Below are 27,811 nucleotides of genomic sequence, written 5' to 3'. Positions count from 1 at the left end.
TCGGAGATAGGTCGGATGTCGGAGATACGTCGGGGATAGGTCGGAGATACGTCGGATGTCGGAGAAAGGTCGGAGATAGGTCGGATTTAGGTCGGAGATATGTCGGATGTCGGAGATAGGTCGGAGATATGTCGGATGTCGGGGATAGGTCGGAGATAGGTCGGAGATAGGTCGGATTTAGGTCGGAGATATGTCGGATGTCGGAGATAGGTCGGAGATATGTCGGATGTCGGAGATAGGTCGGAGATAGGTCGGATTTAGGTCGGAGATATGTCGGATGTCGGAGATAGGTCGGAGATATGTCGGAGTTATGTCGGATGTCGGAGATAGGTCGGATTTAGGTCGGAGATATGTCGGATGTCGGAGATAGGTCGGAGTTATGTCGGATGTCGGAGATAAGTCGGATTTAGGTCGGAGATATGTCGGATGTCGGAGATAGGTCGGAGATAGGTCGGATGTCGGATGTCGGATTTAGGTCGGAGATAGAATCTATAAAAGGGTCGGAGTGAGTCAACGCGCGTCATTCTTAAAATATCTACAAGACTAACAGTGTCTCTGGCTTTCGTGTGTTATACTGGTGAGTGAGTGAAGTTGTTCTGCTATTATTTCTCTGTTTGTTTTTACTTGGAAATTATTCTAAGTGATTGTAAGCATTGAAATTGTGTCTCTGTTTGATTGTGCGGGGACAATATCGTCGTACAGTTGAATTTAGACCTGTGGTGGAATTACTTTACTGTCAGTTGGGGGTTATTTTAGTGTTCTATTTATAGTGTAGTGTTACATTTAAATTAAGTGTATAGTGAAGTTTTCTGTGCTTTGTTTCATGAGTGCCGTCAAGCAATACAAAGACTGGGTCGATGTATGGCTGGTGCTTGGAGATAAGTCTGTGTTTGGTTTTGTAGGGAGTAATTCTTGCAAAACTAAGTTTAGATTATAGCACGTAAAGAAAACTTCACTCGTTTGTTTAGTTGGTTAGTGAAATTGAACTTAGTAATTTTCTATGGGGTTATTTTGTGAAATTTATAAGCCAGATCATTGTTTGTGACAGACTGTTGTCCGGCTAAGCGCTTTATACCTAGCGGTGTTAAACATAAGGCGTTTAGGGGTCTTTTTGTTCCAAGTGGAGGCTTGGGCGCTTTTCTATACTTACAAAAGCGTACTTTCTCACCGGTCTCAAAGAGTCCAACTGTTAGATGGAAGTGAGGACTTTCACGATTGACGAAAGACATTAGGAGTAATCCTTGCTCACTGAAGTCGGCAGTATTTGAGGCTGGGGTCCTATATATATATATATTTATTTACTCGGTGTTCTGGTTCATGCTGGCGTTGGTCGCTGGGGATTTTGGTTGTGATCGATCCACATCTAAGTAAAGTTTGATCGCGGCTGGGTCTCCCATGTGGCTGGTACTGGTGTGTCCTGGAATACTGGATATATACACGGATAGGGCGATCTACTCTCTGCTACCCTAGCCCGCGGGCAAGAGCAGAGGGGGGGATCTGACCGACACAAGCCTATAGGTTGCCTATCTCAGCTTCGCTGGCTGAACTGTACAGCTCTAGTAGGGATACACTTGTGCATATTCTGAACACAAGATCTATGGTAAGTGAAGGTCGGTGTTTCAGATATGCTAGAGTAGGGAAATAGATAGGATTAGGGTAGCGTCACACACTATTTCTATGAAAGTAGAGTTCTATTATGATTGGTCTTAAATTATAATTGGTCAACGTGTATTGTGGAGAAATAATTTAACTACTACTATTTATATGGTTTTAATGGACTTTAAATGTGGTGTTCACTATCTTAAAATAAGTGGTAAAACTGGTAATTTATAAAATCTCTTATTACTTAATTTATCTGAGTGAAATTAATAATTGTGGTAGCAATTTCTGATCTTTCGGTGTGGCTGCGGGACACTTAGTGTTGCTAACTGGGTTTTAAAGGTAAATTCTATCAAGATGGTTAAGGAAACAAACTATTCTTTGGAATAAAAAGCATAGGTTTGTTATAGGGCCCAGTGGCATGCGAGCGCCGTCCACTGATGGAAAGTCAAAAGCTTAGAAAAGTTTGACTTACTTAGTTTTTATAAAAGTTAGCAACTGCTCGGTGTTTCGATAAAACATTAGAAAGATCGAGAAGTTATGGTCTATTAGCAGTGTTGGGGAAAGGGGGGTTTAGCTAGGGAAAAAGAAACAAAACAAAAAGGGGGTTAGTTTGTAGATAGATAGCCCTTCAGGCTTACTTGCTTAGGATCCTGATAAAGTGGTTTGATCAGGTCAGGGGTCCCATACCGTATCGCAAGCCCTTGCCCAAGCCGGGACCACTAATAAGGCGTAGCGGATGATTACCAAAATATTTTTTAATATTTATTTCATGTAAGTTTCACTCACTAACTTCTTTTCTAAAAATTTCTACATTACGTCATTAATTTTCTCACATATAACTTTCTAGGCCTAAATCTGATAAAATTCTCTACTATAACACTATATAATTATGCTACAATAACCTTTATTCTTCTTTAAAATATAAATAAATAAAAATTTAAAAATTAGTCAAAAATACAGCTGATGCTCATTAAAGGATCTGGGTTGCCGCGGTTCGCATCGAAGGGTTCTACATAATCACACTAGACGACACAAGGCCAAATTTACGGGGTATATTTAAAGGGGGGTTAGCTATACTGTTGATTAGTCAAGTAAGTAAGTAAATAAGTAAGGTGAGCGGGAGGTTTAGTTACATTATTATGAAGAGACCAACTTTTTAGTTAGAAATAAGTACTATATTCCCGGATTTGTAAGTTCACATTTATTACAACTTGGACATATTATAGACTTTTTGACTCTTTTGGCATGTAGATTAATTGAAAGTTTTGACCCTTGGACATATTGACTATTTTGACGTTTTGATTCCTTGGACGTTATGACCCTTGGACGTTATGACCCTTGGACATATTGACTCTTTTGACATTTTGATTCCTTGGACGTTATGACCCTTGGACATATTGACTCTTTTGACGTTTTGATTCCTTGGACGTTTTGAAACTTGGACATTCTGACATTTGGGCAAATTCACTCATTGGACATTTTGACTCTTAGACATATTTACCCTGAGGACATTTTGTCTCTTTGGGCATATTGCCTCTTAGGACGTTTTGACCTTTGGACATGTTGACCCTTGGACGTATTGACTACATAGACATTTTGACCTTTGGGCATTTTGTCCCCATGGACATTTTGACACTTTGGCATAGTGCCCGCGAAGGGTTTTTGTTACCTTCAGATAAATTGTTAAATAAAACAGGTTTTTCGCTTATATTGTGTTTTTATGGACTTTGTAAACACAGTATATAAATAAAAATCTCATAGGACGATTTGTTGACTGCTGGGACCAGTTTTTCTTAGGAATTGGTGAAGATTATTGCTTTGAAAAGTATAGCTGAAGTTCAATCGACATGAACAATTTAAAAATGTAACGTAAGTGATGTTACATATTTCTTTATGTTAGACGCAGCATATTGCGATGTAAAATGGGATGAAAATACACTATTTTCAACTCTCTGAGAACGAATCTCATCTATAATTGAAATGATGAAAGTAATTGTTTTGGCATCTTTTGTGTCCTGGTGAGTTCTTTCATTTTTAACCGATTTCCAAATATCAATGGAGGAGTAAAATAAAATAAATATACTATAAAAAGAAAAAAATTACCAAGGCCTCCAAGTGTCCAAAGCTGATTCTAAGAGATCAATGGAGGAGGTAATCAGTTCATCTGTATCTTTTTAAATATTTGTTATTCGATATCTCCCTCAACTCTGAACCGATTTTTTTTTATCGAATGTATATACAGGTTGGTCCTATTTTTATCAAGTGGTGTCCAGTTCTGATGATGGGATCCTGGAGAATTCAAGGAAACTCTTCAAATCTTAAAGGTAAACTGATTTTCGTTTGCTAAGAACGTTGGGGTTTTAAGCCACATTCTGGTCAAGCTCGTGTTTTGGTGGCGGGCTCTATGAAGAATCAAGGGAACTCTTCAAATCTAAACGGCACACCAATAGTGACTTTTGTATCTTTATCAGAAAAGGAATAACATTAAAAAGAATGGCATTTGATGAAGTGGAATCGCTGATGATGATCAGAAAGAAACTTTTAAAGACGCATGGCATATGATAGTTGATTTGTTTTCTTCGTTATGTTTGTTAAGCATGTTGGGTTTTCAAGACGTAATTTTGTCAAGCTCGAGTTCTAATAATGGGATTCACGAGGAATCCAATAAAATAAATAAATAAATAAATCCAGGGAATTCCATAAACCTTAACGGTATACGTGTATTGTCTTTTGTATTTTTATCAAATAAAACAGTCGCTTTTGATGAAGTGGAAAAGATAAGCTCCTTCAAAACTTTTTTATATGATTGTTAAGCAAGTTACCCGATTGGCTCCGACCTGGACCTGAACCCAGACCCGACACCGCATCCGCAAAACTTTACTTTTAGTTAATTTTACCTACAGTGTCTCCGCAAAAGAAAAAAAAGCACCGAAATTTCTTCTTTCATCCTACAATTGCGTGAAAATAGCATATTATGTTACAATTACAAATCTCTTAAACACCGTTCAGTTGCCTTTAATAAAATATTAGGCGTATTAGGTGAATCTTGAACAACGTAAGTACCTACTACAAAAACAAAATGTTCGTTATTAGAAGTTCAAAAAGCGCTGGTTGCCTTGTGGTAAGAGAGTGCGAACGCGAACCCCGGTTCGTACCAATGAGTTCATAATGTGCGAAATGTCATTTGACGCTTCTCGATGAATTAAAACATCACGAGGAAACCGGAATAATTCCAATAGGATCCTTCCGGTTGGAAGGTGAGACGGCAAAGGATTTCATAAAGCTAGTGCATGTGCCAGATCTTGGGATTAGTTGTCAAAGCGGACCCCAGGCTTCAATGAATGCCGCGGCAAATACCGGGATAATGCAAGGAAGACGATGATGGTTGATAGAAGTTCAAATAACAATTACCTACAAGTAATTTGAAAAAGTAAAGTGATCACTGTAATTTGAAATATTTGAACAAGTAAAGTAATCTACATTGGCTTTACGTCAGTTTCTAGGTGAGAATTTGCATCTTAACTAATGTATTTAGTATTTTTATAAAAAAATCCTTCAACGAAAAAACTCGAGTTTAACTCGATTGAAAACCGAGTTTCAAATCGGTGAAAACCGGACGGTTTTAACCGAAACTCGGTTTTTTCACTACTCGGTTGCATTCCCTAATATGCAGGTGTGGCTGATCCTTCTCGGGCCAGTTCATCCGCTGCATCATTCCCTCTTGATCCACTGTGCCCCTTTATCCATTGTATTGTTACTTTGTTGTCCTCTTCGCACACTTCAGTGAGTCTTTGATGACATTCTAGTATTAGTTTCGAGGTAAGTTTTGGGCTGTCTAGTGCCTGAAGCACTGATTTGCTGTCTGATAGTATCAGTATGTTTCCATGTTTTACCTGACGTCTCTTTATGGCATTGCAAGCTTCTATTATTCCTACACATTCAGCTTGGAATACCGTGCTGTGTTCACCTAGGGGTTTGGATATGTGTATGTTTAAGTCTTCTGAGAAGACTCCACACCCTGTTCCCTCTTTTGTTTTTGATCCGTCTGTAAATATTCTTAGATTTGTTTGGTATAGTCCTTCTTTTGGATCTTCTGTTAGCAATGTCGTATATTTTTTGCAGAAGATCGTGGTTTTGGGTATTTTGTCCACTGGCGCTTCTAGCATCGGCATTTTTGAGATCATGTCGCCATATATTATTTTGTGCGTTGAGTTAAGTTTTGTCCATAGGGTTAGGTCTTTCAGTCGGAGGGCTGTGGCTGCAGCTTCCTTTTGTATATATATGTGTAGGGGTAGGAGTCCTAGCATTATTTCTAACGCTGCTGTCGGAGTAGTTCTCATACATCCCGTTGTTGCTACACATGCAAGTCGTTGTGTTTTATTCAGCTTGTCTATCGCCGTGGTTTGCTTGGTGCGGGGCCACCATACAATAGCACCATAGCTGATCATCGGCATTATTACCATTTTGTATAGCCACAGTATGATGTGGGGAGCAAGACCTCATTTCTTGCCCACCATCCTCCGGCATTGCCAGAAAGCCACTGTTGCTTTGCTTAGTTTTTGTTCTAGGTGTTTGCTCCAGTTGAGTTTGTCGTCGAGGATTATGCCTAGATATTTCACCTCTTTTGAAAGTGTCAGTCGTGTGCCAAATAATGTCGGCATTTCGTATATACCCAATTTCCGTTTATGTGTAAAGAGAATTGTGTCGGTCTTCTTAGGGTTTACCGATAGGTCATTCTCCGTGCACCATTTCTCTACTATTTTCAGTGCTGTCTGTGTGAGATTGCACAGTGTACTGATTACCAGGCCGCTGATTAGTATGACTAAATCATCTGCATATCCTATGGTAATGAAGTAATGAAGTGCTTTTCGTTCAGTTTTGTTATTCCGTATAGTATAACACATTATAATAAAAAAGACCTTGAAATCTAGGGTGAACAGGCATCTTCTGGGCGAGCTCACTCCATCGTAGGCCACGTCTTTGCCTTTGGCTAGTCTGTGGCCAAGAGTAAGCCCGTTTATAATTTAAAAAAGAAAACTACAAAATCTTGACTACTCTTGATTACTTTCCCCAGTAGAAAAACATTTTAAAAATAACATACAGGGTGTCCGTATGAATAATAAATATCAAACTAATCTCCGTGGTTAACTGTCAATACATAAAGCTAGCGTGACAATAATCTTGATATGTTTTAATAAACGCCTCACGTGCAAAGTTCAGTGACCCCCAATCGATAGCTGATGACTTTAGAGCCAGAACAATACCTAACATTAGTAAATGGTGTAAACATGTGACTAAAGAGTATTATTATTTATTTCCTTGACAATTTGTTTGTTGAATTGTAAGTTGGACAAAAATATTTCATAATATCTTCATTACATATCGTCACTACTTTAAAAAAATCTCGTATCTCATGCTTCTCCTCAAAGTTAAAACGCAGTAAGTCTATATGCATTCCATACATACTTACTACAATTTTCTTTTCATTGACAGACGAAGATACAAGTTTTTTTTAAAGTAGTGACGATATATTTACTTCTGTCCATCAGACAAGGGTATTCGTTATGTCAATTATGCTTATTGTGGTTATTGCATTTGAAACATTAACTAAATGTGTTTAGTTAATTTCAATCAATTACGTAATTAAACTAATTAATAGCCATGAAAAAATGCTATCAAAATATTCAAGAGTATAACACCAACACTACACAACACTAAACCAACACGAAAAAAAATATACTTGGCCATCCTGATAACATGTCTGTCCCCGTATGTTACTTTTTTCCTAACCTTTTTTTATGTCCCACTGCTGGGCAAAGGCCTCCCCTTTTTCTGCCACCCGTATGTTTAAATTAAAAAAAATAACTAAAATATAGGGTACCTCTAACTACCTAGTCTACCTACATGTATGATATTGATGTGTGTGTAAATCATGTGTTGATACTGATAGTTCGTCAATTACTATTGTCTGTATCGTGTTAGTTAATAGTCAGTCGTGTCATCGTGTAGCACAATAGCGCAATACGATATTTGTTTTGATAAAACTATTTGTCACTCATAATCTAAGGCTAAAGTTCCATTTTTCTGCCCCCTTTTAATCACACACAGGTTTTTGTCATAACTGTCATAAGTATACAATTTGATGAAATATAAAGACCTTAGAGTCTACAATGTGATTTATGTTTAATTTGTATGTAAAATTCCTATTGTTATCTTGAAAAGTGTAAATCTTTGCGCCTCTATCGAAATCTGGTTGACTGTATTAAATATACTGGGTGAGTTGAGTAAGTTATCATTACGAATAACAGTCAACACAAAATATCATAAAAATAGGTAGAAGGATACACAAATCTAGGTCGACAAACCACAATCCGTTGTTTTTCCTACTCAATTATAACTACGTTGTCATCAAATTAAGCAAAACAGTCTGACTCATTTGTATGATGCAATACCACGCCGTTCGTGCATTACACGTGGAACGTGGACCATACAACTCATTTCATACAATGTGAGTGACGCTGATATTGATTCAGTTGGTTCCCGTATTAACTATTGTGTGAACATGATCGATTCTGACATCAGGATCAGGTGCTCGGCAAATCAGTTATAAATGGTATCTGTATCAACTTCGAAATATTTGCATGGTGTACCCAATATTTCATTGGACCGTAAAGCGTTTTCTTTAAATTATGAAAGGATTACAAATCCGACCTTTTTAACTACCTAACACAAAAAAAAAATACTAACTAATTGTCAATATCACGGAAAACCAGCCAAAATGTGAAATAATAAGTCATTTCTGGTTTAATTTAATCGCATAATGTGATGTGATCCATGTTAAATTATTGTAGGTTATTAAAGCACACCTTGTATATGAAGCCTTTATACTACATATTATAAAACAATGTTTTAACAAATCATGTTTGTTTGTTTCAGGTAATATTTCCTCTGAGTCAGCGATATGGAGTACGCCTGAAATGCAACTTTGGAAAACAAGTACATAATATTAACTTAAATGAAAAAATGCATGTTGTATATGTGCGCTTAAGTCCTACCTGTCATGCTGTCATAAAAAATGGTGATTAAAAAACGTATCCGTATTTTCGTGGGCAGTGTTTTATTAAAACTGGCCAACACAACACAAGTGATGTCAAGAAGAAGAAACAATTGTTAATTTGTCTTTTTTTTTCATTTTGTTCTATACTCTCTGGTCAAAGGACACAGCGTTATCGCAACCGTATGTTTTGTTCGTTATGCGACATTTTTATCACAATTCACAAACATTGACCTAAAGTCTCGAAGTTAATAGCACATTATCTTGTTCACATGTCGATAAGGAAGGTGCATGCTCTGTTCTGAGAAATATTTGATATAACTACGCCATTAACTTACAATGTTATGCGTAATTTATTGTAATTATAAGTACAGTTTCCGTTACTTTACATTTACATGACCAAGAAAGTTAAACTAGAACTAAGTACAGTAAGAATTAACTTAAATTGAAATAAATAAATATCAATTGAAGAACATATTTCTTTTAGGTATCCTGGTCACGGCACCAAATTGTAGATCTATCTTTTTGCTGAATTTGTTAGAATTGTATATTAAACGTAGTTATAAACTGTGTTGTAAATAACACTAACATCGTCAGTTGTCACGCAATCTCATGAAGTCAAAATAAAAGCAAGAACTGCGCAAAATAACGGTAAATTGCAGACTAGACCTGCCCCGGCAACATTTTAGTATAATACTGTTACTAAACGTATATTCAACGTTATGAAACGAAGATATACTAAAGCCCATAAAACAACATGTTCATGTCAATAATTCCTTAATCGCATAGTAAAAAACATTGTATAACTCATTGTCGCAAAGCGTAACTTTCGACATATCGAATGACCTTCGAGCCGGCTGGCAACGCCGCGCGGTAGACATCCCGAGCGCTATACATAGCGCGTTTAGCACGATGACCCGCCTCGCCTGGCGTGACGCATCGCTCACCGAATTCAAAATGGCGGATGTTGCTCCGAGCGCATTTGAATAAAAACCTTATGCGTATGACTTTGAATCAGTTTTAGGTAGGATTATCGCTGTTTTTACTCGGTAATTGAGTGAGATAAGCTCGGGAAAGTGGTTGTATTTATTTTTGAACGGTACAGTGCAAGTGCAATTCCGAGAAATTTTGTAACGCGTGGGGCATCTAGGCTGCTTTGATGCAGCATGACCTGGTAACTGCACGCGGCATACTTTCTCGGTTTTTTATGTTAATGAGGTCGTCAATACCGGCTGACAGTTGTTCTGACATACATCGATTGCGATTGACGTCTTCCATCTTTGTCGACAGTTTAATCGCTGATTTGTGACCAAATAAAAACCTACGAACAGTGTAGGTTGTAGAATATTAAAGCTAGAGTTCCTTGCCCCCTGTTAATAAATCTTGTTTAGAATTTTCTTTTGTGTTGCGCAAACTCTCTTATATTATAAAATAAAAGAGCTGCAAAATTTTCTTAAAGAATAATAAAGACCGAATAGTGACTATAAAATGTGGACTTCATTTTATCTTGCATCTTTTTTTTTTCATTTGACACTGGCTGTAAATGTCGTAGCCTTTCATTTATTTAACAAAAACTAATATTTTACTACGTCTATTAATTTTAAATACATTTTCTCCTTTTTTTAAATTCGTAATTGACCCGTAATAACTTTTATTTTGTTTAAAATGAAGCATTTTTAAATAAATTGCAAGTTTGCTAGACAAAGCCACAGTTAAATTCTATTTTCCACGCGGTAACGCGTTCGCGAATAAAAACGATTCGCGCACCGTTACAAAATGGCGCCGAATTTCCTGCTGATGCCAACGGGATTTGGGCATTTCGTATGAATTTGGGCCGATTTCGGAATAGTGATGGGTCATGCTAATATATATGTACCGGGTGTTTCCTGTAACACGAGCAAAAATTAAAATAAAATACATTAATAACTAATACTTTTTATACTTTTAATACTTATTTCACGAATATTTTTTAACAATTCTTAATACGTATTCCCAAAAGGCTTAAACAAAGCACATGAAGAGCAAAATCTCAAGTTTCAGTACTTTCAGAACCACATGTAGTAATTGTTTATTTTTTAACCGACTCGACGTCCAAATCTCAAAAGGAGGTTATCAATTTACGTACGTATGTTTTTTTTTTTAAATAATGTTCGGGATTATTTAAGTTACGAACTGACCCGAATCTTACAAACACTAAATAACAATCATAACATAACAGGTCCCATTCTCTTGTCTTAAACTGACTTGTTGTCATTGCTTTTCAGTACGCTAATGATATTGTTCAAACATAGTCTAAGCCTAAATTGGTTGCTAACCAGTAGGTGTTAACTGAACTAATTTCAGTAGCTTGTTGCTAAGCTCTAACTCTAATGCCTGGGGAACTAGATATTGCATACGACCTAGACTAGTTCAGTTGCCACGAGAAATTGGAACAGTAAGTTCTGATTAGTTTCTTTCGGTCATACGGAGTGTCCCAAAGCGATTAACACAGAGCGTTTTCACGTGATCCGATCAGATATCGGATGTTGGAAGGAAGTCAAAGGCAAATGTCAAAATATTTCTGTTTGTTATTCATTTAAGTTTAGGAGTCGTTAAGTCAATTTGGTGACCTACCTACCGCGTGTACCACTTTATATCTAGAATTAAGATGACATGATATGCAATTTTTTTTAATAGCCTATATTGTGTCCCACTGCTGGGCAAAGGCCTCCCCTGTTTTCCGCCACTCGTGATGGATGATATGCAAATATTTCACGTGTCATTCTTTACAAATTTGATATGGATGTAAGTCTTATAAATTAGTGTAATAAAAATTCACTGTCAAATGAATCGGAAAATAACGTTAAGAAAATCTCACGCAATAAAGCAAAATGTGAATCAATTTCTTTAGTATGTCAAATGATAAGGTTCTTGTTGACATGTCACGTTATTCCCCTATAGATAGCGATTAGAAAGGTCAATGTCATTTGAAGTTTACACGAGCCGATACAAAGGTTTCCATTTCCAATTACAGTACGACATAAATTGTAATGTAAGATGGCGCCACTTTCTATGCAACTGTCACATTTTTAACGTAAAATTTCATAAACATTAAAAAATAATGTTTAGTACTTTTTTATACCGGGTGTCCTAAACCAACGTCAAAATGAAGAGCGGTGATAGGACATCTCATTAGCTATCATATTGAGTTTGACCTTATCGAAAATGTCGCGGTATTTGATATATTGGCCGTTTAATTTATAAAACGTAAAGAATAATAAGTAAAAAAACCGGCCAAGAGCGTGTCGGGCCACGCTCAGTGTAGGGTTCCGTAGTTTTCCGTATTTTTACGTACGTTGGGGTTGAAATGAAAAAAAATATCAGTTCCCACTTTACATGTAGGGGGGGTACCCTAATAAAACATTTTTTTCCATTTTTTATTTTTGCACTTTGTTGGTGTGACTGATATACATATTGGTACCAAATTTTAGCTTTCTAGTGCTAACGTTTACTGAGATTATCCGCGGACGAACGGACGGACAGACAGACATGGCGAAACTATAAGGGTTCCTTGTTGACTACGGAACCCTAAAAAGTGCCAATATCTCTAAAACCATGACATTTTCATGAGATGTCCTATCCCCTTTTCGCTTTGGCGTTGGGTTTAAAGTTTTAAGGTCACCCTGTATAATATGTTATGGCGCATTGTATTTATGTGTCAAAATCGTTACCAACTTCTTTGAACTGCCTCTACCTATATAAATACGTGGCGTAGCATAGCAACTTAGCAACCTACCGCTACGTACAAATTATACTGCACGAATCCCACGTGACAATTTTATACACGGCTGACCTTAGGCTGAACGTGAGGAGACTTAGAAGGCAAAATAAACGTCGTCCTTGAGACAAGACTACAGATTAATTGGGCACAAATGAGGTAATACTGGTTAATTGACCTTTGGGAGTAGGGATACGCTGTATTTACTAAATATTGATAGGAAGACTAAAAGCTCGGCCACACTGAGAGAGCAGCGTTAGCGGAGCGCAATGATGGCGGTGCGCCGGACCGAGCAGATCGCGCGAGCGTTTTCAAAGGCGCCGCCGATCCGCGCGCGTTCTGCACATGGTAACTTGTAACTATTGTAACTCTTGTAAGTAGGGAATGCAATCTCGACGAGATTGGGGCCCAGGCGAGATCTCGGGAATTCATGAAGCCAATCTCGCGAGATCTCGCCAATTTCGAGATCTCGCGAGATTGGCCGGTTGGTGGGTTTATTCTTGTAAATAATCACAATATAGCAATGAATAACGATAAAAATAATAAGAATGATTGGTATTATGAAACAAATATTTAGGTATCTGGACTATTTTTTCGTATTTTTCAAATGTATTTTATATTATTTAACATAAATTATATACCTCACAACTCACAATATATTTTTAAAATCTTTGAAGTTTAGATTATCATGTAAGAAAATGAAATCAAATAATTGTTCACGAGTGAGTAAAAAAAACGAAGCGTGCCAAAATCGGCAAATTTGAATTCGTTACCATGCCAACCGCAAACAGTACACAGTAGAGACTACTTGAAAATTTCTCAGCGTATCACCACACCTCGGGACACTAGCGATCAAATATATGAAAGAGGCGCGTTCCTAGCACACAGTCTAAGCTCGTGTAGGTGAACGCGTACTATGCTTGTATGAGTGACAGGTCGACTGTTCGCGTTTTTGACAGGCGGTAACTGTGAGGTAACCGAGAGGAGGTGGGCGGCACTTTCAGCGGGGAGCGGGAGTGGCCATACTGTACGTTAGTACTCTTTATTATACTGTGGTATCACTTTGTTGATGAAAGGATAAAAAATTAACATTATAAAAATCAAGGTTTATATCCCTACCATCATTAAATATACCCACATAAAAACATTAGCTATACTCGATTATAAATAGTTTACTAAATTACTACTAATACATAAAAATATTAGACTAACAATACAATTACGCTTCTTAAACCCGACAGTTAAATACGAAACTTAAATAGAAACTAAAAACAGAAATAGATATTTAACAATAACATATTACAATATAATTATAGTAGTGGGACTATTTAAATAAGAATTAAAAAATATAATCAAATGATTTTATTTTTTCATTGTAAAATAGAAATTGTTATTGGTTGCCTAACAAATTACAGCCGAGCCGAAGTATAAGGCTTCTGCTCTCTCGACATCCAACAAACTGCACGAAAAATCGTTACATTTGTTATACACACACCCATAAAGAATGGCGAATCATGAAAATTGCCCTGACAGGCTGACACCCCCCGAATTCTTTCGAAACGGTCCGAATCTGTCATTCGTCATTCCGAACATTTGACTGAGATAGGTAAATTACTGACTGAAATAAGCGAGTTGAATCTGAGTAGAAATCTAAATCTCTACCGAGTTGACGAGTTCAGTTAAATAATATAATAGTTCATATAAATCACTTACAACTTGCGAACGAAACATGTCTAGTCAGTTTGCAAGCTTTGAATAAGACGTTTTATGATTGAGTTAAATCTCGTTAATCTCGCGAGATCTCGTCGATTTTTCGGCCGAGATCAATCTCGCTAAAAATGACCGAGATCTCGTACAAAAGAGATCTCGCGAGAACGAGATTGCATTCCCTACTTGTAAGCCTATATTTTGCAACTGTAAACTTCTAATAAGTATTGAATGACACATAAGAAATCAAAACGACATTTTGGAATAAAACAATTAGATAAATGGTCAACATTTAATCCATATTCAGACAAGTCCGCTCGTAATGCGCGCTGTGTTATGTGTGACCGCGCGAACGTATTCAGAGCGGATCGGCCGCCGATCCGCTTTGAAAACGCTCACGATCTGCTCCGCTGACGCTACGCTATCAAAACGCCCTAGTGTGGCCGAACCTTAAGTGAACAATTTAATAACTAGCATGAAACATAAATTCGGAATTAACATTCCTGAAGCAGTTAAAGCGTTAACTCATGGCTACAGACTAGCAGAGTCAAAGGCAGAGAAACAGGTACTTTCTCTGTCTTTACCCTTGATTTGAAGGTTTCTGGGTTATATGAGCTGGGAAATATAGTCGCCGGCAAGGAAATCCACTCCTTGGCAGTTGGTATAAGAAAAAAACACACACCCCCTTTCCGCAAACATTCACTTACCTTCCCAATGCTCTGCTACGTTGTGCGAGGAAGTCGCCAGCTCTTCACTCACTCTGACGAAAACTACTAGCACTGTTTTGAGACACACACGGTCTCAATAAAATGAAAAATTATGCCGAAGAATTATAAAGAATCAAAATATTGGTGGCATATTGCCGGGAAAACCCACTCGGCGTGGAATCAAAATAATCATGACATGTCTGTTGGTTTTACAACCCACGAGATATCATGTCTCTTGCCTTTACCCACGCATGATTGGGATATTTGGGATGCTCTTGCCTTTACCCACGCATGATTGGCATGTTAACGTAGGACAGAAATAACTGACGAGACAACCATGCTTCTGTTGAGTCATGGCTCCCGAGTTGATTGACGAAATATGTATAGTGACCCGATTTTTAGAACAACTTCTACTATACGTGTTTGATACGTGTCATTGAAAAAAAACCAGCAATGACAGCTAACTGACACTGACATTTGACATCACTTTTTTTTCTAATTTCTTACATTCAGCATCACGCACAAAGGCATTGTCGCCTCATCTGCCATTAAGTTTCACAAATGTCGTTTCGGTCATTTAAAAAGAGATAATTAATAAATAATCCATACTAATATTATAAATGGGAAAGTGTGTGTGTCTGTTTGTTTGTCCGTCTTTCACGGCAAAACTGAGTGACGAATTGACGTGATTTTTTAAGTGGAGATAGTTGAAGGGATGGAGAGCGACATAGGCTACTTTTTGTCTCTTTCTAAAAATGAGGGGTGGTAGTATGCATGGAGCATTCCGCAATTTTCGAATTTAATGCGAGCGAAGCTGCGGGCAAAAGCTAGTACGAAATAAAAATAAAAGAGTCACCTTTCAGTGATCGTTATTTTATTCTATCAGAAAAATATATTTTTCTACTCCCGTACTGTTATTCGTGACTTACAAGGTCATGCATAGTACTTTAAAACCCTACATAAAAGATGTCTGGACAAGTCTATCTAGTCTATACCCTGAAAACATTTAGTAGCAGTAGCACGATATAGCTGTTACAGTTCAGTAAATACATTGCTACCAATTTAACAAACCAATCACTTCATCGTAGAAAATTAAAATATTGTATGAAATAGGTACATTGTTGCCAACCTTAGAATGTCAGATAAAGCCTGGCATTCGCAGAGTCGAGAGTCGAGACTCGTTCGTTTTCTGCTGCGATCATTGGCGACGCGTCGAATCGCATTCAAATGTATGAGAACTCGATTCAACTCGACTCGATTTGTCTTAGTGGCCAGGCTTCAAAGAACCATGTACCATAGACAGTTTTATTTTCATGTTTGCACTCAAACTGCATATTCGAAATGGTAGGTGGTCCACTAGATAACTAAGATGACTGAAAGTAGGTATTTATTGAATTTATAATTTTCTTTCAAAGTAAGTGCTTGGTCGTAGAAAAAGTATTGTATGCAACGGTGTTTAACTGAGTCAAAAAATGCTCGTGGCGTCTTTATTAACAATTTTCGGCTCCGCCTCAAATTGTTACCCACGCCACTCGCCTTTTTTGACCTCTTTTAACCACCAGTTGCATAAAATACTATATTAATATATATAATATTATATAAAAAAATATATCTTAAAAAAAAACAGCGTCTCTTCCAAAGGTCCATTTGTTCCTTTTTTGTACGGAATCCCAAAAATAAAAAGCAAAGTCCTCCTTTGAAAAGAAAATAAAGTTCAATAAACCTCCGAAAATCGTAAAAATGTACAATGTTATTCTTCTCAGGTATTCTCGAGGGTCAACAATGTAACAAACATTTACATTTTCAGCTTCTTATTTTAAAAATACAATTCAAAATGGCGGATGTTCTGTGTAACTTATTTCTGATTCTGACTTTGTTGGGAATGCTTCTGTGAACTTTTTTAGAAATGTGAATATTTTACCTTTTGACCTTTTGCTTTGAAGAGTTTGAAGTATTTTTTTTAATACTGTTCCAATTTTATTTGTCTCCTTCTACCTAAAGATACCTTCTACTTCAAGGTATGCAGTGAAAAAAAAATATGCGTTACGCTTTTGGTCTTTATGCTTTCAAGTGCAAAGATCTCCTTTCTCACTGGAATTCATAATTTCATAGATAAATTCTGATGAATATGTCCTTATTCTGCACATGAAATGAAGCATAAGGAGTTAAGGACCCTTTACAAGGAATGTCACATGTAGCCTACCAAGCTTAGATTAGATCACGTACAAACAGAGTTACAGCCCGGATGCTTGAATTTACAGTAAGAACGTGTGCGTGAACGTAGCAGATCCTAATGTTAGATTACATTTTTGCTTAAAAAAGAAACAAACATTGCCAGTAACCGCCAAGCCAACACCGGTCCTAAAGTCCTATCAGGCAATAATTTATACAAAATTTTACTCCTTACCGATATTCTGTCCTGTACAAATTTAGTGGCACGTGAATCCTGTCAAATTCCATCGAGGGGTAACATTGTATTGAATATTAAAGCAGAAAGGTGACAGGAAATTCCAATTTATGCATTCGAAGGATGTTTTCGTTTTATGTTATTGTAAAAAAAACTAAATCTAAATCGGTTCATCCGTTCGGGAGCTACGGTGCCACAGACAGACACACACACACACACACACAAACAGACAGACAGACACACAAACAGACACGTCAAACTTATAACACCCCGTCGTATTTGCGTCGGGGGTTAAAAAATGAACAAATGGCAAAATACGTTAACGTCTATTACGTTATTTTCGTTATATTACGGTAGTGCGGTACATAATCTACACTCTAAAACCGCTACCGAGACAGAAATTTAATCAAAAACCCCTGCTAGCTTAACGCAATTTCAAACTTTTCTTCATTACCACTACCATCCATTCTAAAAGCCACTTTATCGAACCTCTTCAAGATATATTTTCTCTTGAACGCTTAAATATGAAGTTAGCTCCATATAAATACTTGTATTACAGCATGTCAAGTTATTAAGACGATACGGTAGGGTCAATTCTCCATACAAACGCTCTCGACTATTTCCTCCCTGGGTTTTGAAGATAGAGCAATGATTTTCTCAACACAGATTGTTATTATTTTTATCTGTGTCGGACCGTTTTGATTTTTTTGATATTCTGCTTTTTAAAGATTCTAGAGCCAATCAAAAATTTCCAAAAACGGCCTTTTTCATTGTGGCGCAAAAAAAGGTGTGATACTCAAGATTGGTAACAATTAACCAAAAAAGCTAAACGGTCCGACATAGATTATTTCATTGTTTATTCAGATTCTCAAATTTCGTTCCGATTTATTAAGTTTTGAAGGAGGAAAGAGTCGAGAGCGGAACCTCGATTATAAAGATTTTTTTGAAATATCTTTTGACTGAGTTGTTCTTAATGGACAATTTTTTTTCGATAAATCTAGTTAATAACACTTGTATATTTATTTTTCTTTCCATTTTAGCATTTTCGCTACCGTATCCTCTTAAAGAATTGAAATATAGTAAAATTTCGCTTTTGTAACAGGCGCCTGTAGTGTAGTCTCAGACATTTCCTTGCCAGACATTCGTTTCCTGCGTATTGATTTTATGTTTTATTGTTATGGGTTAGAGTTCATTTTGAGTTGAAGGTGATGTAAGTTTACTGTTGCTTTCGATATTATTAGCTCAAGGGCAAGCTTTCTTAGGGCACTGTTTTGACGATTTTGTGTCACGTTGTTTTACTAGTTGACGATATTTCCGGACCGATACGGCATTCAAATCTTCAAAAAAAGAGCGCACACTCATCTTAAAGGCCGGCAACGCACCTCCATCTGGTGTTTCGACTGTCCATTGACTGCAGTGATCGCTAACCATCAGGGGACTTGTCTGCTCGTTTGCCTTCTATCGTATAAAAATAAGAAAATTTGAAACGAGCGGAGATAAATGAAGACACGACCAGAGAAGTGTTTTTTACCTCTGCACTGCCACAATATGCTCCTCGCGCTGCCCTTCGCGCTGCTCCTGGCGCTGCCCCTCGCGCTGCCCCTCGCGCTGCCCCTCGAGCTGCCCCTCGAGCTGCCCCTCGAGCTGCCCCTCGCGCTGGCCCTCGAGCTGCCCCTCGAGCTGCCCCTCGAGCTGCCCCTCGCGCTGCCCCTCGAGCTGCCCCTCGCGCTGCCCCTCGCGCTGCCCCTCGAGCTGCCCCTCGAGCTGCCCCTCGCGCTGCCCCTCGCGCTGCCCCTCGAGCTGCCCCTCGCGCTGCCCCTCGCGCTGCCCCTCGCGCTGCCCCTCGCGCTGCCCCTCGCGCTGCCCCTCGAGCTGCCCCTCGAGCTGCCCCTCGCGCTGACCCTCGCGCTGCCCCTCGAGCTGCCCCTCGCGCTGCCCCTCGCGCTGCCCCTCGAGCTGCCCCTCGCGCTGACCCTCGCGCTGCCCCTCGAGCTGCCCCTCGCGCTGCCCCTCGCGCTGCCCCTCGCGCTGCCCCTCGCGCTGCCCTTCGCGTTGCCCCTCGCGCTGCCGCGATGTTGCCTTCTCCGGCCACACACTGCCCTACTCGCAATATCGCACTAGGTTTTTGCCGGCCTTTGACAAGCGCCAAAAAACCGACAAAATGGGGAGCGGTGGGCATGACGAGTAGCGCGGCCACACACTATGCCTACTTCCCACGCCGCTCGTCGAGTGTGTGGCAGAGGTATTAAATCGACACGAATCCATACTTTCGCTTGTACGGTAGTGCTACCCCATTACCTACCTATTCTACCTAATATTTAATAAACCTATTATAGTATAGTGTGTAGGAAGTAGTTTAGGAGTTTGCCACCTACGTGCGTAGATGCATAATCTCGTGGTTTTCCTCAGACAAGTAGACTTTCTAAGAAATCTTGGCCGCGTCACCGCATAGCCAATTCATTTGACGCTAATGGGTCAAATACGTTCGATAACCGGGTTTTTATATGAGTAAATTTGACGATTTCGAATAAATTTATACATTTGTGGGTTTGGTTAGAGTTGTCTAGATATGCTTCAAGTGCAGACAACAACACACCTGCGAATAGTAAGTAATACAGACAAAGTGCCAAAAACATACATACATACATACATACAATCACGCCTGTATCCCATAAAGGGGTAGGCAGAGCACATGAAACTACTAAAGCTTCAGGGCCACTCTTGGCAAATAAGGGGTTAAAAGAAAACGAAACTGTGGCGAAACGAACTCAAAAAGTCAATTTCTTTTAAAATTTCGCTAAACTAATTTAGGGAAATGATAAAGTCTTAACTGAAACATGGTATACATAAATACATATAATAAATATGGTGATTTGATCAAATCTCTGGATAGGTTTCGTCGCGAAATGATAAAACAAGTTGACTTTATAAGGCAGCGTTCCCACTTATGAGACGCGTGTCTCGGGGCGCGCAAGAGACGTCTCCGCCACGCCGCCTCAGTGTAAGGCAGCGTTCCCACTTATGAGACGCGTGTCTCGGGGCGCGCAAAGGGCGTCGGCGCCACGCCACCTGAGTGTAATTCAAAAAGCGTCTCCTCAGTACATTTTGTATAGGAAGGACGTAAGGCGCGCCCCAGGTGGCGTGGCGGCGGCGTGGCGCGCGCCGCGCCGCCTGGGGGCGCGTCTTACGTCTAAAATAAACACAACGGACGTGGCGGGGCGCGGGCGTGGCGAGGACGCGGCGCGGACGGGGCGCGGGCGCAATCTAAATTACACATAAGAGGCGAAAACACGGCGCGATGCGTCATTATACAGGCTGATTTTGTTGCGGAAACATATTAATATTATCAAAAAAACAATCTTAGTAAACCCTTATTCATTTTTTAATACCTATCCAACAATGTATCACACGTTGGGGTTGGAATGAAAAAAAAATCAGCCCCCACTTTACATGTAGGGGGGTAATTCCCTAATAAAACATTTTTTTCCATTTTTTATTTTTGCACTTTGTTGGCGTGATTGATATACATATTGTTACCAAATTTCAGCTTTCTAGTGCTTACGGTTACTGAGATTATCCGCGGACGGACGGACGGACGGACGGACGGACAGACAGACATGGCGAAACTATAAGGGTTCCTAGTTGACTGCGGAACCCTAAAAAAACATTCAGTCGAATTGAGAACCTCCTCCTTTTTTTAACTCGGTTATAAAAAACAACCTTCATTGCCGACTGGCAAACGGCTAACCGTTGAAACAGAAATATAAATGAAAGAGATAGAAGGCTGCACCTGCGTTCACAGCTGCGTCGTCGGCGAATTCAAAGAAAAAAGCACACGTGTGCAGCCTCTTGGCTACCTACACGGCCAGGTGCGGGCGCGGCTTTCGACCTTCGCGCCGCGCAATAGAATTCAATGTCGTCTGCTCGTGTGCGGTTCATTTGCTTTGAAGTGGCGGCTTTTTAACATCAAAGGGGTGAGCCTATTTTGTGCAAAATTCTGTTATATATCGTCATTGAATGTCGAGTATATATAGTATCAAATTATTATTTAATGTTTTAAAAATAAATTCTTATCAAATTATATATGTAGTATCATCACTTTATTTCAGTGTACGAATTTAGACACTAAAACCCCGCCCCTAAATTTGATGCGATAAGGACAATTGCTGCTCAGGCGAGAAATCCTGCGTACTTAATGAAAAATACAAAAATCGAGATTTCTTAAAAACTTCCTCTCAATCAGGATAATGATGAAATAATCTGTGTCGGACCGTTTCGATATTTTGGCTAATAATTGATCTCAGTTTTGAATACCACGTCTTTCTTTGTGGCAAATTAAATTAAGCCGTTTTGACCAACTGAAAGGCTCAACTTGTTTCTTTAATAACCTAACCACAACATAAAAAAATAGAAAAAAAACCCCGACACAGTGGACCGATTATCACGAAACATGGCTAAGCACACTCCCGACTAATTCAGCTATCAAACAAAAAAAAACTAAATCTAAATCGGTTCATCCGTTTGGTAGCTACGATGCCACAGACATACACACACACACACACACAGACATACAGACAGACAGACAGACACGTCAAACTTATACCACTCCGTCGTCTTTGCGTTAGTAAAAACAAACATGCCAAAAAAGCAAAACGGTGTGACGTGCGACACAGATATTGATAATAATAATAAGTACATAGGTATAAACCAGGGAGGAAATAATGGAGAGCGTTTATATGTCCTGTTTTGCCTTAATTCAATATCATCACATATTTTTGTTGCTGATAAAATAATACATCCTGTATATCAAGCGGCGCGCCCCCTGGGCGACGCTCGAGTTGTGTCTGCTAGCGGCGCGTCGCTTGAGTTGCCTGCGCCGCCTGCGCCGCGCCGCTTCAGTGTAATTTAAAAACGTCTCCTCAGTACATTTTGTATAGGAAAGACGTAAGACGCGCCTCAAGCGACGCCGCGCCCCGTCGCCGCCACCGCGCCGCCGCCACCTCGTTAAATTACACTGAGGCGGCGTGGCGGAGACGTCTCTTGCGCGCCCCGAGACACGCGTCTCATAAGTGGGAACGCTGCCTAATTTAACGAGGTGGCGGCGGCGCGGTGGCGGCGACGGGGCGCGGCGTCGCTTGAGGCGCGTCTTACGTCTTTCCTATACAAAATGTACTGAGGAGACGTTTTTTAAATTACACTGAAGCGGCGCGGCGCAGGCGGCGCAGGCAACTCAAGCGACGCGCCGCTAGCAGACACAACTCGAGCGTCGCCCAGGGGGCGCGCCGCTTGATATACAGGATGTATTATTTTATCAGCAACAAAAATATGTGATGATATTGAATTAAGGCAAAACAGGACATATAAACGCTCTCCATTATTTCCTCCCTGGTTTTAAACCTATGTACTTATTATTATTATCAATATCTGTGTCGCACGTCACACCGTTTTGCTTTTTTGGCATGTTTGTTTTTACTAACGCAAAGACGACGGAGTGGTATAAGTTTGACGTGTCTGTCTGTCTGTCTGTATGTCTGTGTGTGTGTGTGTGTGTATGTCTGTGGCATCGTAGCTACCAAACGGATGAACCGATTTAGATTTAGTTTTTTTTTGTTTGATAGCTGAATTAGTCGGGAGTGTGCTTAGCCATGTTTCGTGATAATCGGTCCACTGTGTCGGGGTTTTTTTTCTATTTTTTTATGTTGTGGTTAGGTTATTAAAGAAACAAGTTGAGCCTTTCAGTTGGTCAAAACGGCTTAATTTAATTTGCCACAAAGAAAGACGTGGTATTCAAAACTGAGATCAATTATTAGCCAAAATATCGAAACGGTCCGACACAGATTATTTCATCATTATCCTGATTGAGAGGAAGTTTTTAAGAAATCTCGATTTTTGTATTTTTCATTAAGTACGCAGGATTTCTCGCCTGAGCAGCAATTGTCCTTATCGCATCAAATTTAGGGGCGGGGTTTTAGTGTCTAAATTCGTACACTGAAATAAAGTGATGATACTACATATATAATTTGATAAGAATTTATTTTTAAAACATTAAATAATAATTTGATACTATATATACTCGACATTCAATGACGATATATAACAGAATTTTGCACAAAATAGGCTCACCCCTTTGATGTTAAAAAGCCGCCACTTCAAAGCAAATGAACCGCACACGAGCAGACGACATTGAATTCTATTGCGCGGCGCGAAGGTCGAAAGCCGCGCCCGCACCTGGCCGTGTAGGTAGCCAAGAGGCTGCACACGTGTGCTTTTTCTTTGAATTCGCCGACGACGCAGCTGTGAACGCAGGTGCAGCCTTCTATCTCTTTCATTTATATTTCTGTTTCAACGGTTAGCCGTTTGCCAGCCGGCAATGAAGGTTGTTTTTTAAAACCGAGTTAAAAAAAAGGAGGAGGTTCTCAATTCGACTGAATGTTTTTTTAGGGTTCCGCAGTCAACTAGGAACCCTTATAGTTTCGCCATGTCTGTCTGTCCGTCCGTCCGTCCGTCCGTCCGTCCGTCCGCGGATAATCTCAGTAACCGTAAGCACTAGAAAGCTGAAATTTGGTAACAATATGTATATCAATCACACCAACAAAGTGCAAAAATAAAAAATGGAAAAAAATGTTTTATTAGGGTACCCCCCCTACATGTAAAGTGGGGGCTGATTTTTTTTTTCATTCCAACCCCAACGTGTGATACATTGTTGGATAGGTATTAAAAAATGAGTAAGGGTTTACTAAGATTGTTTTTTTGATAATATTAATATGTTTCCGCAACAAAATCAGCCTGTATAATGACGCATCGCGCCGTGTTTTCGCCTCTTATGTGTAATTTAGATTGCGCCCGCGCCCCGTCCGCGCCTCGTCCTCGCCACGCCCGCGCCCCGCCACGTCCGTTGTGTTTATTTTAGACGTAAGACGCGCCCCCAGGCGGCGCGGCGCGCGCCACGCCGCCGCCACGCCACCTGGGGCGCGCCTTACGTCCTTCCTATACAAAATGTACTGAGGAGACGCTTTTTGAATTACACTCAGGTGGCGTGGCGCCGACGCCCTTTGCGCGCCCCGAGACACGCGTCTCATAAGTGGGAACGCTGCCTAAGGCAGCGTTCCCACTTATGCGTCGCGTGTCTCGGGGCGCGCAAGGGGCGTCCGCGCCACGCCGCTTAAGTGTAATTCAAAAAACGTCTCCTCAGTACATTTTGTATAGGAAAGACGTAAGACGCGCCCCAGGTGGCGTGGCGGCGGCGGGGCGCGCGCCGCGCCGCTTGGCGGCGCGCCTTACGTCCTTCCTATACAAAATGTACTGAGGAGACGCTTTTTGAATTACACTCAGGTGGCGTGGCGCGGATGCCCTTTGCGCGCCCCGAGACACGCGACGCATAAGTGGGAACGCTGCCTAAGCTCGTTTCGTCAACTTACTGTTGTGGTACTTGTGGTTCAGGGATTTTATCAAATCGCTAAACAAACCTAGTGAAATGACAAAACGTGCCATGTCTATTGGCCGATTTTGTGATTTCACTAAACAGAGTCAGGGATTTAGTCAAATGATTGAAATTTTCTAGAGAAATGATGAAATGGATTCGCCATTTTGACATCCTGCGTGATTTGATCATATCCCTTACATATTTGATCAAATCTCTGTTTTGGCCATTTCCCTGCGACATATACATATTTTTGGCAGTTTGTATTCAAAGCTGTGTTGTTGACTGTACCTTAAGACCTTTCTAATGTCTTTATTTCACGTGCGTGAAGTACCTTAATAAAATAAGGAAAAACAATATATTGATTTAAACTGACGCGATCTTCACTCATATTATTAAATTAAAACGGGACTTAATCGCGTAAACGAAACGAATATTACCGTAAGTTTTACGCGATTATTTTCTGTTTTAATTTAATAATATAAGGAAAAACGATATATTTTTGTGACTATCATAAAAAAAGAAGGAAGTTTACGGTTTTAACACGCTAATAAGAATAATTAAAGTAGGCACAAAATCAAAAACCACCTAAAAATTTAAATTTAAGTCATAATTTAAGTCAGTTTCTGTTTAATTTTTCACAAGAGTCCTTCTCCTTCCCTTCCTCATCACGAGTTTAACTTACCTACACATTCCCTTGGTAACGCGGTAACGCCACAGAAATTACAAAATAACCGTAAAATAAATATAGCTTTAAAATATTTCCGAAAAAACTTCGTATAATAAATGCAACCCACACCGAAAACGCATGAAGCAAAGGATTCTCAAACTTTTATTCCGTACCTGTGACTTTGACATTCAAGTTTATGAGGCCACTGCTCTGTTTACCATGCGTCAACGTTAAGTCATACTAATCTTTATGGTTTACGCCTATTAGTATTGTTGGCTATGATTCATGTGTTAGCTTTATTCTAATAGTGAGTTTTGATTGGAGTAATTACTGTAATTAGTAATTACAATGGATATAAATTTTGTCATTATGAAGATTGACGTGTGGTCAGGGGCGGCTCACTCCGCGATTCTATCGCCGCGCTACAAGTACATCCTGGCGGCCGCGAGTTCGCGGCCTACTCAAGGGTGGCGCGCGTTCTCACGGAATGCACGTTCGCACTTTCTATTGTTACTTTACGTCGCGAGGTTTTTTTAAGCGATGTCCGCGTGCGGAATGGCTAATAATACTTAGTTAAATAGACATATTGAATAAAATAAATGCCATAAGACACTTCTTACACAGATCTACTATCGATTAAGTCCCACGGAAAAGTTCAATAAGGCTTGTGATGTTGGAACTTGAACAAAAATATATAACTACAGCATATATACCTAGAAAGTACCCAAGACTTGAATATAATAGTATAACATTTTATGTGAGCATTAATTCGTTTGGATCCATTGGTAACCCTATCACCGGACGCCGCGCACGTGCGGCTCGTTTCTTTGTATGTAAGAATTTTATAGGTATTTAAAAAGGCGGCATTTCGGGAACATCAAAGCAGTGGGCCTTCTGTACTTGTATTATTATATATTCTGTGGTGTGGTCATCAAACACAGTTAGAAATTTAGAATTGTCCTGAAAAAATGCTTATTTCCAAACTGCCCAATCTTCGCTATCCCTTATTTCGATCATTTTGTAATTCTTATAGGTGGCGCTAATACTTCGGGTATACATAATTTTGAGAAATAGGAACTTCGCTACAGTATGTGCAAGAAGATTTCTAGAATGTAATGCTCCTAAATAATCCACGGGTCTCGTTCTGTATAGGGTTATCCATAAATGCAATCGTTGACGCTTCATAACGAACACGAGACGCAACTAGCTCTGTCGCACCAATAAACTACCATACGAAACAGACGGAGCGACAACCAGTTAATAATTTGGACCCTCTCATTCCATGAAGTCGCCGTCAATAGAATTTGTGAACAATGTAAACAAATCTTGTAGTCAAAATGTCTTTAATTTCTATTCTAACTCATCAGATACTGGCTAAATCCATGTGTTATTTAATCAATTCATCTCACATTATGATCCTAAACCTTTAAACTTAATAAAATTGTGCTAAAATATTGATATTTTATATAATGGTTTGTTTAGATTTTTGATTTCTATTGACAGCGATTTTAGATGCTCATCATCAAATTCATCAATAAATCCTGAACCCCTCGACTCGACAGGTCTCGACCCCTGTAGGGTAGGAATGATCGGTTAAAATCTAACCGTTAGTTACAGCACGGTCTCCTCCTGGTCCATGCCAGTACAATCACATAGTTGTTTCTGTTATCAGTTTGACTATTAACCCTGTTCTCCGTTGTTCCAGGCCCGGGCAGTCAGACCACGGGCACGGCGCGCTGGCGTTCGGCGGCAAGCCGGCCGCGGGGGCGGTGGTGCAGCCCCGCGCCCCCGCGGCGCCCTACCCCCCGCAGTACCCCGCGCTGCGGCTGCACCAGCCCGGATATGGGTCGGCTGCGCTCTCCTTCAGGTAACTATCTACTTTAATGATTTGAGAAACGGTGTGTAGCCTCCCCCCCCCCTGCAGACACAAGCCAGGTGGTGATCTAGGCTCCCCCTCGCTCAACAGGCGGATAACAGACGGTGTAGGCAGGTGGTGTAGCCCCGCGGCGCCATACTGTTAGACCAACCAGGCTGTTTAGACCAGTGGCCCATGTCTCAAAACTGAAAGTTACAAGTTACAAGCGGAAGTTTATGTCTTTGTCTAATATGACAAGTTGGTAAGAGACTTCCGCTTGTAACTTGTAACTTTCAGTTTTGAGAAATGGGCCCCCGGCATCTTTCAAGCATCAAAAATGTAGTGTCCAGATCCAGATCCACGCTGTATCCGCGTGTACACTTGTCTCACGGTCCCGCGCCCCCTTTACATTGTGGCTACGTCCCCCCTGGGTGGCGCGCCCAACAGTTTGAAAAACACTGGTCTATCTTATACCCAGTAGATAGTCCAACTTTGAACATTTTATAATCGTCGTTCGAAATTCAAAATATTGAATCGAACACTCGAGAAGACGATTCTGGACGGGGCCCGGGGGTGCGCTCCTTAGCAAACTCCTTAGCAATCTGTCACGTCGTCACTTGTTTTTCCTCAAG

At 39.9% G+C, this 27,811-nt stretch overlaps 1 protein-coding gene across 1 annotated transcript in view; it reads left to right on the top strand.

The window, feature by feature from the left end:
• The window catches only part of LOC125236786 (nuclear receptor corepressor 2-like), a 211,208-nt gene that overhangs the window by 106,619 nt on the left and 76,778 nt on the right, over window positions 1–27,811 (top strand). Inside the window, exon 2 of the mRNA XM_048143712.1 lies at window positions 27,030–27,191. Within this exon, the coding sequence (XP_047999669.1) occupies window positions 27,030–27,191 (162 nt within the window). The remainder of the gene's footprint in view (window positions 1–27,029; window positions 27,192–27,811) is intronic.

The sequence above is a fragment of the Leguminivora glycinivorella genome, chromosome 19 (genome assembly GCF_023078275.1).
Source record: "Leguminivora glycinivorella isolate SPB_JAAS2020 chromosome 19, LegGlyc_1.1, whole genome shotgun sequence".
Classification (NCBI taxonomy): Eukaryota; Metazoa; Arthropoda; class Insecta; order Lepidoptera; family Tortricidae; genus Leguminivora; species Leguminivora glycinivorella.
This window is presented reverse-complemented; position numbering and strand designations above follow the sequence as displayed.